This window comes from Trachurus trachurus, assembly GCF_905171665.1.
Source record: "Trachurus trachurus genome assembly, chromosome: 5".
In the NCBI taxonomy this organism is placed as follows: Eukaryota; Metazoa; Chordata; class Actinopteri; order Carangiformes; family Carangidae; genus Trachurus; species Trachurus trachurus.
Genome location: NC_139896.1, coordinates 16334868 through 16348836, shown reverse-complemented (window position 1 = coordinate 16348836; position 13969 = coordinate 16334868). Strand labels below are relative to the sequence as shown.

General features: G+C 41.6%; 1 protein-coding gene across 2 annotated transcripts in view; it reads left to right on the top strand.

The window, feature by feature from the left end:
- Positions 1-630: 630 nt before the first annotated feature.
- Positions 631-13969, top strand: part of iqsec1b (IQ motif and Sec7 domain ArfGEF 1b) — a 202102-nt gene continuing 188763 nt past the window's right edge. For both annotated transcript variants that reach the window (XM_083971934.1, XM_083971933.1), the window contains exon 1: positions 631-1138. In XM_083971934.1, the coding sequence (XP_083828060.1) occupies positions 855-1138 (284 nt within the window). In that variant the 5' untranslated portion in view covers positions 631-854. The remainder of the gene's footprint in view (positions 1139-13969) is intronic.

Genomic DNA, 13969 nt, shown 5'->3' with positions numbered 1-13969 from the left:
TATCACATTTATATAAACATATGTATGGTAAACATTTCTAATATGTTAAAGTGCTCTCTCTCTCTCTCTCTCTCTCTCTCTCTCTCTCTCTCTCTCTCTCTCTCTCTCTCTCTCTCTCTCTCTCTCTCTGTGTTTTCCTTCACTTGATTGAACGGGCTATTTCCAGGCACCCAGGAAGGAATCGACTTGCTGTGTGCAGGGGCTGGTGCTAAATCTACCTCATGCATGGACACAGATCTGACATCAGAGCAGGGATAAACAGAGAAATATGCTGTCTAAGTGAGGTGAGCGCGCGCACCTGTGATGCGTGTGTGTGTGTGTATGTGTGTGTTGTTGTTGTTGTTGTTGTACCACAGAAACTCAACCTACCTGTTGAGTAGGCTGGACGTGGCCAAAGTCGCCGCGTGATTTGTTTCCACATCACCAAAACCCAGAGAGAGAGAGAGAGAGAGAGAGAGAGAGAGAGAGAGAGAGAGAGGGAGGGAGGGAGAGGTGGTGGTTGGCTGAGCGCGCGGAGCCTCCAGCCCTGAAAGAGTTAAACGCTTTCCCCATGTATGGCGCGGCAGGCTGAGGGTTAGTTAAGCTATTGCAGTGCAGAGCTTGTGGACGCGGCGGCGGCGGCGGCGCGAAGCGAGCGCAACAAACCCGGAGAAGTTGACGGCCAAGCTGCCACTACTACACGACGAGCCGGCCATGTCGGAGCGACGGAGGGTCTCTGGGTTTGACAGCGCTCACTGTTACTACTACTGAGCGTGTGCGCGTGCGTTTGCGTGTGTCAGAGGCTGAGGTGCTTGGGTGGATATTTCTTTCTTTTTCTTCTTTCTTTCTTTCTTTTTTTTTTTTTTTTTGCCTTCATGGACGGGCAGCGGGGCTTTTACGAGATGGAGAACCCGACAGAGAACCCCAGCAAGGCGGCGGAGTATCTGACGGAGCTAAACAAGATCATCGAGACCCAGCAGGGGCTGTTGGAGAAGCAGAGGGTCCGGATTGAGGAGCTGGAGCTCCAGGTTACGGATCTTTGCAAGGAAAACGCCTGTCTGAAGGATCAGCACCAGCGGCACCTGGCCACCTGCAGACTCCAGCAGGGGAACCACTCCTCCTCCCTGGGAGCCATCAAGGAGAATGTCATGCAGGAAAAGTAAGTTGGTTGTCAGTCTTGTGCTCAAATGCTGTGTGGCTGCTGAAGTTTACATTCCTCCTTTGCATCACCACAATTGTTTGCTCCGTAGCTGGAGTTGTGTGTGTTTATTCATATGCGTGTGTGGTTGGCGGGTGGGTTTATCAACCCCTCGCCCCCCGGTCAGATGGAACCACGCAGGCAAACCACATGCCCACTTTCTCTGCCACTTTGTCAAGGCACCGCTTTTATTTTTTTTTGATGGTCCGTGTAATTTGTACTGTAGCTAGACGTTGTCCCGGATTATTTCAAGATACACACGGTTTGACACGCGGATTGCGTAACGTGGATCCCGTTAGGCGCACTGCACAGTGCGTGTGACAGCGTGAATACTAGATATTGTGTGGATTGTGGAAAGCGCAAACCTGCACCAGAGCACCGTGGGGTCGGTGGTGTGACTTTGTTTTCATTATTGTGACAGGAGTGGAAACAGCGAGCTGTCTGCCGTGGCCTTGTCACAAAACAAGTTTACACACACACAGCCCAGTGCGTGGTGAAGTTCCACCTCAGTCAGATGTGTGCTTTCTGAAGGCTTTAGTAGACTGACTGATTTGCTTAGGCTTTTAATTTGAAACGACGCAGTTAGTTTGGATTTATCAAGGCTTTTAATTTGAAACGACGCAGTTGGTTTGGAGAGGTTCCCGGTGCCACACTACAAAAAATGTTCCATCGTGGCTGCCACAACTTTCAGGGTTAATTGAATAATTAGTGTGTTCAGGTATCTACCCCCACTGTGGGCATTTTAACTTAGTTTAAACACATTTAAGCAGCTTTATGAAGCTCTTGAGCCTCTTGTAATATTATGTAAATATGAATTTACATGTTCTTGGAAGCATTATACTCTTTGGGTCTCTCTGTGGTCACTGTTCATGCAGTATGGGAACAATCTTTACAATAAACGTATCATCTGTTTTTGAGTGTTATGGCTCAACACCTCAGTTTGAAGCCACTGGCCTTGTTTGGTTGGCTATAGGGCAGGCTATATAAAATCACATGATATATTGGTGTGAGTTTAAGTCAAGGTCTGTAGGCCTATGTGTCATTATATTCTCACAAGTCTAACTTCTTTAATGAGATGGGACGCTTGCTGCTTCCCTTGATGTTGCTTCAGTCTGTGCAGCTTAGACTCTTGGACACATATGAAATGTTGACGGGCGTTGTCCAGGGAGTTCTGATGTTTTATAGAAATAAACAGATATCAATGTCCACTCCTGATCCAGTAGCTTATTTTCTATCTATCAGGATCCTGGGTTGATTATTGGCCTGAAGCCAGACAGTTTAGGGGGAGGATCTGCTCATCAAATGTGAAACGGTGTTGAAAGTACAGACTCACTCAGTGGCAGGAAATGCACTGGCTGCCAAAGACTGATTCCAGACGGCTGCAAACTGACAGACAGGAGAACAGGAGTTAAACCAACAAAACCAGGTCGTCTCTATTGAAGTTTACACAATCAAAGATGGCAGCCACGGCTTTGCCACACAGCAATCAGACAGGGAGGGAGACATTGTGGGCGATCTTTGATTTAACATTGTATGTTAACATTGTTTTCATTGAATTGAATGGAAAAACTTTTTTCCCCCTACTTTTGTCTAAGTTTGTATTTTAAAATGGAAAAATTTCTGTATGAATATTTTCCATACAAGATAACATACTGTATACAGTGCATAGTCCTGGATCACAGTTTGCTTTTTGATAGAATGAAGTTGTTAATAATAGAGTTGCATTCAGGTATCACAGAGGAATCTATTGATATTCTAGAAGAAGTTTTTCCTTCAGAAAAATACCTCCCAGATACCTTTAACTTGTTATAAAGTGAGCAGGAGCGGCCTTAGGAAATACCTTAACGGAGATTTAGTGTTGCATTTCCACACAGACTGAAGACAGACGTGTGGATCATGCTCTGACAAGCCTTCGCCTACATTTCCCATGAGCTATCTTGAGATCAACTTAATCACACCCATTCCCACCCTCTGGAGTGGCAGCAGATCCCAGATCCCACTGCCGCAGTGTTTGGATGCAGACTCCGTGAGATAACCCTGATGACATTACTGTGATGTCATCGAGATTATAATTTCCAACTTCAAACAGACGGCATTAGACTGAACTTGATGTGTGAAATCGATGGGAGTCTCATTAAAAAAACTTCAAAGACTTCACTATATCACAATAAGATCTAAATGTGCCGGTGTAAATAAAAGTTTCCTGCTCATCGATTTGCAACATCACCTGCAGTGATCTAATAGAACCGGAGATATTAGAGGCATAAACACTGATGTTCAACAAATTTATATCATCTGTCCCCCGCCCCCCTCGTTCTCCACCCTCGCCGTTTCTCTTTGTATGAAATTGCATCTCCGGTGATGAATGATTAGCTCCTTAGTTTCACAGATATTTTGATGATTCCAGCACAAGTTCAGGGGCCGCCACTTCCACTTCTTCTGCCGCTGAAAAATACTGCCGTTACTAAATTTGCTTTTGCTTCAAAGCTGCATCTACAGCAATATCCTGGTTGTGTTTATTTGTGCTGAGTGCAACACTGTAAGGCCTTTTAACCTATGACATCATTATCATATCTGCACACTCATCGTTTGTACAGGGCTATAAATAGTTATGAGGTAGAGGATGTGCGCTCCGCTCTCAGTCTGGCCTTGTAACACCTGAGTGGAAAGAGCAAAGATTTGTGTTTGAAGACTCCTCATATTTGGTTTAAAATAAAGCAAATATTTTTAGTTCAAAGCTGTTGCTCTGCACACACACACACACACATAAACACAGCTGAGAGGGAGTCCTGTCCCCTGCGTTCAGTCAGCAGTTGGGCCACGTCAGCTGTTCTTTTTGTGCTGACTGCTGTCAGCGTACAGTCCTGGCCTTGACTGGAGGGCCAATGGTGGAGCTCTGTTCCTCCCAGCCCCTCTTACACACACACATCCCATTCCCTCACCCCTTACCATAACCTTAGCCATCACAGCTGAGCTCCTGACCCTTACATCAAGGCTGTTGGGCCCCACAAGTATAACGGGCCCCCAGGTTTTGGACCCCATATTAAAACAGAGTCACACACACTCAGAGAGTGTAATGTTATGCAAGGCAGGTCGGCCTGTGACTCCAGGTAATCAGGGAGGTGAGAGAAGGCTGCTCCAAGGTCTGAGTATGTAGCCAGTGTTTGTGTTTTGATGGAGTGGGAGCATGTTGTTCCCACCACAGTCAGCTCTACGGGCTAATCCACTGTGGTAACGCTGCTGTTTTCTGTTTACTTGTGCTTTATTTGGCTGTTAAAGTTCACAACTCGCACGGCTCTTATCAAGGTCAGGCTGTGTGTGTGTGTGTGTGTGTGTGTGTGTGTGTGTAGACCTGTAGCCCTGAACAAAGCAGTATAAAAGATTCCTTTGGCACTTGGGTTTGCAAACATTTGCATCATTAGTGTTGAGGTTTACTCAGGGTTTTTCCTGGCTCTGAACGAGGCGGAGGTGGCACCATGCTGATCATGTGCACATACGTGCATGTGCACTGTTGCCTTCTGGCTCGAGCAAACACTTTTTTTTTTTTTTTTACAAGAAACATATTTTAGGAGTTGTGGTGAATCCTGAGGAATTTTCCAAAGGGGTTATTATAAACTATAAATATTGAGGAAGTCTTATGTCACCTTGTACATTTTTCACCATGTCATGACATTTTAAAGACTAAAGTAAATTAGTAAATAAAATAAATTATAATCAAAAAAACAGATCAATCAATACTGAATTTTTTCTTTTAGCCCCACTACAAAACGTTGCTGACTTTGTGTCACAGTTTTTGTGTGTGTGTGTTTGGACATATTATTTCTGTAGTTGTTTTATGTGAAACACACAAACTTTAACCATTTCAGGTCTTGTAGTTTAAAATGTCTTCAGGGCCGGGGCGGTGCGTGGCGCAGTGGTTAAGATGGCCGCCCCATGTAGAGGCTACAGTCCTCGGCACAGGCGTCCCCGGTTCGGGTCCCGCGTCTTACAAAACGCCAAAAAATATACTTAAAAAAAAAAAAAAATGTCTTCAGGGGTGCTGAATGAAAAGTGAAGTTAAAATCACATAAGCCTGGGCTTTGCTTTAATACTCTGTGCCGTGTCACCTTGCCACAGCCCTCGCTCTGACTTCTTGTCCTGTCATGCGCTCTGACTGTGATCCGCTTCATCTCCACTTTCAGACCTGACAAATCTACTGCATCTCGTCAGTGATATTATCACTTTTTTTTTTACCTGCCTGTAACAATCAGCTGACGTCTTCCATCGTGACTTTCCTCCTTGCCAACTCGCTTTAAAGTAAACACTGGTTGGGATGTAATCATTGGTACACCTTTCCCAGTGCACTTTAGTGATTATGATAACAGCACCACCACATTGCACCTAAAAGAAAGTATTTTCTTTTACTTTGCTGGAGAAACTTTGATGGAAGTGGTTACCTCGTAATCCTCTATACTATAGGAACTGATTAAAACTTTCTTTTGGAGAATTTGCCTTGTGAACATAATGGATGTTATTAGAGTTTGAGGATGGGTTCAACACAGGGCTTAATAGTGAACTTGAGAATTTCTGGGCCTCAGGGGAAGTTGTTCTCTTCCTCAGTTGATAGTCCAGCCCTGTGTGTTGGCAGAAGATTTGTAGTCAGGAGGGAGAGTGTTTGACAAGCAGATGCCAACATCACTGATCACTTTCCATACAGCCTGAAAATCTATTCATATTTTTTATTACTCCGTTGCTTCATCATGTCATCATGTTCACATTAACACACATTTTTTTTTCTTTTTGAAGGGGGTTATTTTGTTTTTTGTTTTGTTGTGCCCAAGCAATCAGTAGTAAAGCAACACGTCTGTGCTGCTGATTGTTTTGCTGGAAGCGCAGAAACTTAACATTTTCTCCATCATCAAAGAAATATGTGGTGTTGGTCTTCGTGTACGACCTCCTACAACTATTTTACAGCAAAGTGAACATTTAACTGGAGGCCTTTGTAAAATTTCGGTTGTTGTGATTTTTCAAGCAAAAACACAGACTTCTCTAAGGTTTTGGCTATCAGACGTGAAGATTTGTTGCTTTATCATTACATAAATGAACCAGGCTGTCGGTTCAGCAAAACTGAAGATGTCATATTTGTCTCTGGGAAACTGTGATAGAAAACTGTAATTATTTGAATTAATTAATTGAGGGGGAAAACAGATTAATTAATAATGACAATAACAGTGACTTACAGGCTCTAAGTCTCAGTTCTGTCTTAACAATACATGCATACTCAACATTCAGATGAGTCAAGTTGTAATAAACCAGAATGAATTCAGCCCTGCTCTAGGGCCAGTACACAGGAAGCTCAGTTTTTATGTAGAAATGTTTTCTTTCTTTCTTTCTTTCTTTGCTCTGCTCAAGAAGATGCTTAGTTTCCATCACAATACGTTCACACAAAGTAGAACAAACAACCAACAAACCTTCACACATTCCAAGAGCTGCTCCAAGGACTCATCACTTCATTGTGTCAGTGTGTGTCCGCGCGTCTGTGTGCATATGTGTGCAGCGCTGCGGGAAATAATAGTTCACTGGTCAGCAGCTCAGAAAACGCAGTGAATCAGAAGTCAAAAAAAGTGAACGGTGCCAGAGGACGTATTAAAATCGGTCGGGAATATAACAAAGTTTTGACTCTATGAGTAAGCACATATGCCACAGCCGCTGTGGGCAAGCTGTGAAATATACACTGTTTGTGATGCATTTAAAGCCAAAGCAGAAATCCATTTCACATGGAGAACACTGTAGATTTTGAAGCCCCAGGGTGGTCTTGACAGGCTGCCATTTGAATACAGAAGATGAGAAGAATAAATACACTTTCAAAAGGAGAATACGTTCTGAAATGAAATATTCATGCAGGGTGTTGGAGGTAATAGAGATCTGCTACTCTCTGTTTTTATACTCAATATTTAACATCCTGTTTACCTCACTGTATGCTGTTCATTATTTCTGGAGTTTTGATATTCGTTTAAACTTGCAAGAGCGTGAATACAAACTGCACATCAGAGGATGCAGGGACTGGTGATTTATCGCACAATCTGGACATTAAAAGGCAGATACTAATGAGAAATGGATGCTTTGCCTTAGTCAAGAAGTAAATTATTACACGTTGAACACAAATGAGAGCTCAAACTTTCTCTCATGAGGTTGCTTGAGGTTGAGTTTGTCCCCTGGTGTGAGATTGTGATGTGAAATTGAAAACTTAATTAATCTCCAAATTAACAGGAAGTCATGTTTCCCTCATAATGATTTAGATGTTGCTTTTAATGCCAGGCTGATATGATTTCCAATTAAAAACAAGTTTTGTTCTACAATGACAATAATGGCTGTGTAATGCCACGTTGTCTTACACCAACTGTAAAGGCTCCACTTGGGTTAGCAATAAAGAAACTGGGAGTTTGATGTCAGCAGATGACAGTAGGCTGATGTGAAGGGTAGGGTTAGGGTTACGAGGCATTTTTTTTGGTCAGTATCAATACAAATTATATTTAATGATTCTCAGTGCCATATTCAATATAACAACAAATAAACACAACTGTGGGCCATAATAAGCTGCAGAACAAACAATGGGCTTTTTGCTTGAGGATAGTCTCTTTCAGAATGAATGTAGTCTGCTAATTTTGTGAACACAAACCCATCACTGCGTTGGCCTAACTGTGAGTTCACACCAAAAGCTTCCAACGCGTCAAAACGCCGGAAGTCAATTCATTTTCAATGAGAGCCCAGCGACACTGAGCGACCATAGCGTCACCTGGCGTCACTGCACTTCCAAGGCGTCCGAAGCGTCACCAGACCAGAAGTTGAACCATGGTTAACTTTAGGGTAATTAGCTATGACGCGGTTCGGCGGCAACCTGTCAGAATAGAGATGTCCTTCGGCTGCCTTTTTTTTCCCGTATTTCGGCTCCCCAATGACCAACACGATCGAACTTTGATGTCAGTCACGTGACGAGCGACCAAAGCGGCTGAAAATATTTGCCGTTTTGGGAGCTGTCTTGTCTGAAGCCCACCCTCGAGCGTTTTTGACGCTTTGGAAGCTTTTGGTGTGAACACACAGTAAGCGAGCTAACATGAAATCTTGTAAAAGTTGTGTGTTGCTTCAATAGATGCATTGTCATAAGCACAGTAACATTTCAGGATTTGAACATGTGAATGACACTTCAGATTTTAGCTTTGACATGATACAGAAGTATCAGTTCTCGATATATATCCTTAGTGTGGTTTACTATTTGTGTTTTATCCTAGTTTACCATCAACCAATGCCTCCAGTACCACATTATGCATGTAATACTGTACATGATATATTTGATGGTTACTATCCTGAGGTTACTGATAATAAGTAGGAACGGCTGGTTGGAACAGAGCTGTTAAATATTTGTAACATGAGGAAACACTAATTTGAAACAGCTTTGTGGTTGAATTAATTAAAGTTCATGAACATCCCCTGTCAGAATCCATATTAATATTTGAATAAGCTGTCATAAGTTTACTTGAAATTATACATCTGATTCCTCTTGAATGTGGGCCACTGTTTCTGTGCTGGGCAAGAGTGTGGGATATTGTTTACCAGAGTAGAAAATGATGAATTATAATTTTTTTTTTCTTGAATTCTTGCCAAGAAATTGATTGAAGTGGAGCTGAAGTTGATTTATGATGAACAGGTTTGAAGGTAATGTGGGTTTACATTCTAAACAGACAACCTCATTTAGTTTACAGTCATACTATTTATTCCATCTTTAAAGGATAATTTCCGTTTTTTACAACCTGGACCTTATTTCTAGCATAAAATACGATCATTTACTCACCCAGACAACTTTGGTGTCATTTGGAGTGGAGCGGCGCGTATATCCGTATAATGCAAGTACTCGGGGCACCCAAGCGCAGCCTCTATATAACGCATTATCTGCAGCGAAACTCGTTTATTTCACCAATATTTTGTTATGATATGCTGGTGCTATTCCCCTCCGAGCCCGTGGTGGCATGTTATCAACATCCGGCGCCTGTAGGTTGACTACTGACCTCCGGTGATGTCATCTCCGACCGCGGTGTGGCGCGGCTAACTTGCTACCGCTAATACTATGGTTCATTTCTGTGTGTTTCCGACTTGTCAGAACAAAATGAGCAGCTGGATGAAGTTCAGCTTCCACAGGCTTCCTCTCCGCAGCCTGGACTCACTAAAGCTCTGTCTAGTTGAGATAAAAATGGACCCGAATGCCGAAGCAGAATGATTATTATCAGAATGAGCCGGGTAGCGGTTGTAGATGACATCATCCAGATAAGAGGTTAGTAGTTAACCTAGAGACCCCGGATGTTGATGACATGCCACCACGGGCTTGGAGGGGAATAGCACTAGTGTATCATAACAAAATATTGGTGAAATGAACGAGTTTTGCGGCGGCTTAATGTGTTATTTAGAGGCTGCATTGCGTGCCCCGTGTTCTCGCATTATACAGATATACGCGCCGCTCCACTGGGGCTAATTTCGTCAAAACGACTCCAAATGACACCAAAGTTGTCTGGGTGAGTAAATGATCGTATTTTATGCTAGAAATAAGGTCCAGGTTGTAAAAAACGGAAATTATCCTTTAAGTCACCGAGGATATGCTGAATGCATTAACAAAAACAGCTGTCAAAGATCTGTTTAAACTCTGCTCAGCTTGTTGTAATATCTTTTTCAATGTATTTTAGATGACAGATATGAATCTAAACTTCCTATTTAAAGTAGCATTGGACAAAACATGGCCACAGCTAATGATTATCTCACTATTGATAAATCTGCAATTATTTTGTCGATAGTAAAACATGCCTCTAATTTTTCATAGAGCCCAAGGTGGTGTTTTAATTGACCATCAGTTCAAAAGCTAAAGACATTCATTTTATGTCTGACACTACATGACAAAGAAAAGTGGCCTCATTGACAGAAACTAGAGAGTACTCAGTGCTTCATTGATTACATATCTTATCATTGCCCACTGATTAATTTTCTAGCACAAAGGAACACAGCTTTTCTCTTTTTTTTGTCAACATCCTGAGATGGAGTTCGATGTGAGTTTCTGTGTTGTGAATAGTCAGGGGAATTGTGTGTGAAAAGGTTTGGACTGAGCAGAAAGGCAGGTTCGGTGGTAATGAAATACACAGATTTAATAAAACGGTGCAGTTTCATCCCACGGTAATGTGGCAGCCTAATATAAAACTGGTGAAAGCTACTTACTGCACAACAACACTGCCAAAACATCTGTAGTTGGAAGCCATAGCTGTGTTGGCAGCGAATGAGAAAGGACAGAACAAAATGAAGTTATAGTAAATGATGTTTTTACATTCTGTCAATGTAAACTATTGCTTTTGAAGGAAATATATTTTTTTAATAATGTTGAATCATATCACCATTGTAATTCACTCTTTTTGTAGTGTACATTTTTGGGGTATTATTGTAAATAGACCTTGTTGGAATTGTGTCTGGACAAACCTGAGTGCCCAGCAGTCTGTCTGCCAGCTTTAGATAACCATAAGAAATGTCAACAAAGCATTCCGATGGTAAATATAGCCATTCCTCTGGGGTCACTACCCTCAAAAATAATATGTAAATGAAACACACTGTGGGCTGCAACCATGTGAAACACCATATAAGTAACAGTGAAAAGCCATCTTTGAAGGAACAAGTGGGTAGTTCAGGCAAGAACATGCAGTGTCAGAGATACACACTGATGATCTTGTTATTATTTTAAGCACCACTGTTTGCCTATTTACATATTTATTTCTGTACTATAACAGTGTTAGTATTCACCTGGCCAGATGACATCAGCTGAGTTCCCCTTGACACCGTCCATTTGAGAACAGATGATAACATTTCTCTCTAGGATTTTATCAGGTGTGTAAATGGAGGCCATCTATCACTGAGCTGAAGTCATTCCTCTGCCAGCTGCAGGACCCGGCTCTCAGAGAGGCCTGACCACTGCTCCTCTGTTCTGTCACAGTCAACCTAAAGCCTCATTATGGAGCAGCCTACGATTGCAATTTCACGGAGGAAGGCGTGAACCAGCTGACATATATTGTCCATGTGAAAGTTCACACGCGTTATCCCAGCGGGATGAATCTCGTGTTTAGTCATTAACATGACAATTGCTGCAGGAGACATTCTGTGTAGGACATAATATGCACAAATGATAAAAACAACAAATATGGAAATACACGTCTATGTGATGCTGAATTCGTGTTGACTCTATAACAAGGACAAATGCTGATTTTTTTCCTCCTTTTTCTCTTCTCTCTCATCACTTCTCTTTGAGAGAAACGAGTACTTTGGTTTGCCAACGTTTTTGAACTCTGACTAAATGGAGTCAGAGCAGCTGTCGCCGTCTTTTCTGCGACAACTCCAACAATCTGCTTTATGATCACTCAGCACCTTCTCTCCTGTGTCTTGACTTTCTTTATCACAGCACCGCCATATCTCAGTCTGCCTGCCACAAAGCTGCATGGTTGTAGAATTATGTGGTTAGTCGAATTAAAACTGCAATTTTGATTCATACCTCCACAGTAATTGTATATGAGCAGGGAGAGCTGATATCAAATCAAACACCCTTCTCTTACAAAGTTGCATGAATAAATGAAAAACTCCACTACATTACACCACAGAACAGTGCATGGAGGAGGCCGAGGGACAAGATAAGAGAGCAACATGCCAAAGAGAAACTATCACATTGTGAAAAAAAGGCAGCAGAATGAAGGAAACTCAAGAGGAAGAGGACAAAGTGTGGAAGTTTTGACCTGTTATTAACTTGTGATCTATATCTGGATTTCTCAGTTGGATAACAATAAATTAATCATAATGCCGGTGAAAATGGATGCAGAATGCATTTATTATTGAAAATGATAATGATGATGATAATGATAATCATTCTTCAAGAGAGCAAAGTAACCAAGTTATTTAATTGTTAATAGAAAATTAGAAGTGGCCAGGAAAATTGCAATCGATGCATCTCAGCATCTCCTATCCATCAAACATAAACTGTGCCTTTTAGAAGCTGTTGATCAGATATTTGTCATCTGTCCCATGGTGCAGAATATCTAAAGGTCAAATGTGAATATAAGTGAGCTCTGTCTCTCTCTCACACACACACACATAATTTGCCCACTTCCTCTGTAATATCATGAAGCTTTCATCTTGACATTTCCAGCCTCTGTTTTTTGCAGGTTTAATCTAATGGTGTTTGTTCAAAATCATTTGTCTTTTCTCAAAATTGGTTCTGATTGACCCACTTGAAGGAGGTCACCATATATCAAGGTCTCAGAGTCTCATAAATGATATGTCTTCCATCATATTATTTTTCATGCATCTGTCTCTCTGCAGTTGTCGACTTTTCATTTCAACTCTGGTTTATTGTGATTGTAACAAATTTGTATTCCTCCCCATGCTCTGTCATAGATGAAGTTTGTTGGTTTACTGTTGTGATCAAGCATAATTTCTGTAATCTTCATGAAACCCAGACAACGTAGGAGAGCTCTTATCTTGTAAAGCCACATGGTGAGTTTGAAGGAGAAATAGAAAAAAAACACACAAAAAACAGACAAATATTCTCCTGCCTTTTTCCTTTCAAAGTGAAATGTTGACTCTGTGGCCTTGGTATATATCCTTTTTTAAGTGACCCATTACCAGTTTATGAAATACTGAATGCTTTGCAAGTGTTGTTCAGAACTAAAATGCTCCAAATATTTGTGATATCTACACAGTTTATGCTTCGGGGCCCAGACCATCCTGGAGGCCAAGCAGCCAGTATGGCTGTATTGACAGCACGGGGAGATGAGTTCCATCTCATTTCACATGATCCAGCAAACTGAAAACCAGAGCTGCTCCAGAGGCAAAGATTTTCCACTCTGATTTTATTCTGATCCTGTGGATTTTGTGAGTGTTTGTTAAACATTGGCTGAAATGACACTGGCCTCTTTAAGGCTCTGGGTATCAACCATGAATACAGTATATTTGGTCTGGACTGCAACAGCAGGGCCAGCCCTATATGCACAAATGTCACTGACTGAGTGAGTGATAAGGTTACGCCACTGGTGAAACTCTCAGATCCCTTTATTGGCTTAAACTACCACCTAACAACTTTCTGTAGAATTAATGAGCTTATAACTTTGTCTGAGTGATGTTTTTCATGTGACCGTGAATAAAAAAAAACATACCACCATTGTCTTTTAGTTGTCCTAACTGTGTTTGATGTTGTTGTCAGATGCTGCTGCTGTTAGAAACTCAGGATTTTAGCATCAGGCGAGAAGCGGTTTGGAAGCAACTGCTGGTTAACATGTGGTCGTAATGGGCTGTGTTCCAGAGACTATTTCATACTTGCTTTGTTGTCGGACAACAGAAACAGAAAATGAGAACAGCTTTATTGGGAATTTGGCTGAATTAAAATTCTGCATATGTGAACACAGAGGAGGAGAGAAGCAAACGGAGAGAGGGCTGAAACCAGCTGCCACTACAGTAGGCTGAATGTAAATACAGTATGCAGTCCAGCCATATTCTAGCTTTTGACCTAGTCTTGTCAGATTAGACCTAGATAAATACTTAGAAATGCTTTATCAGATTGTTAATAATACTGTATACCCATATTCTATTAAGAAACACCTGTTTTAAATTGCTGTTGATGCTATGTTTTAGCATGATGCACTCTATATTTCACACATCTATTCACTGTATATTCACTCTATTTTCACATTTTCCACTTCTACTCAATAATAACCCATTAAATGTGTATTTCAGTCTAATACAAAC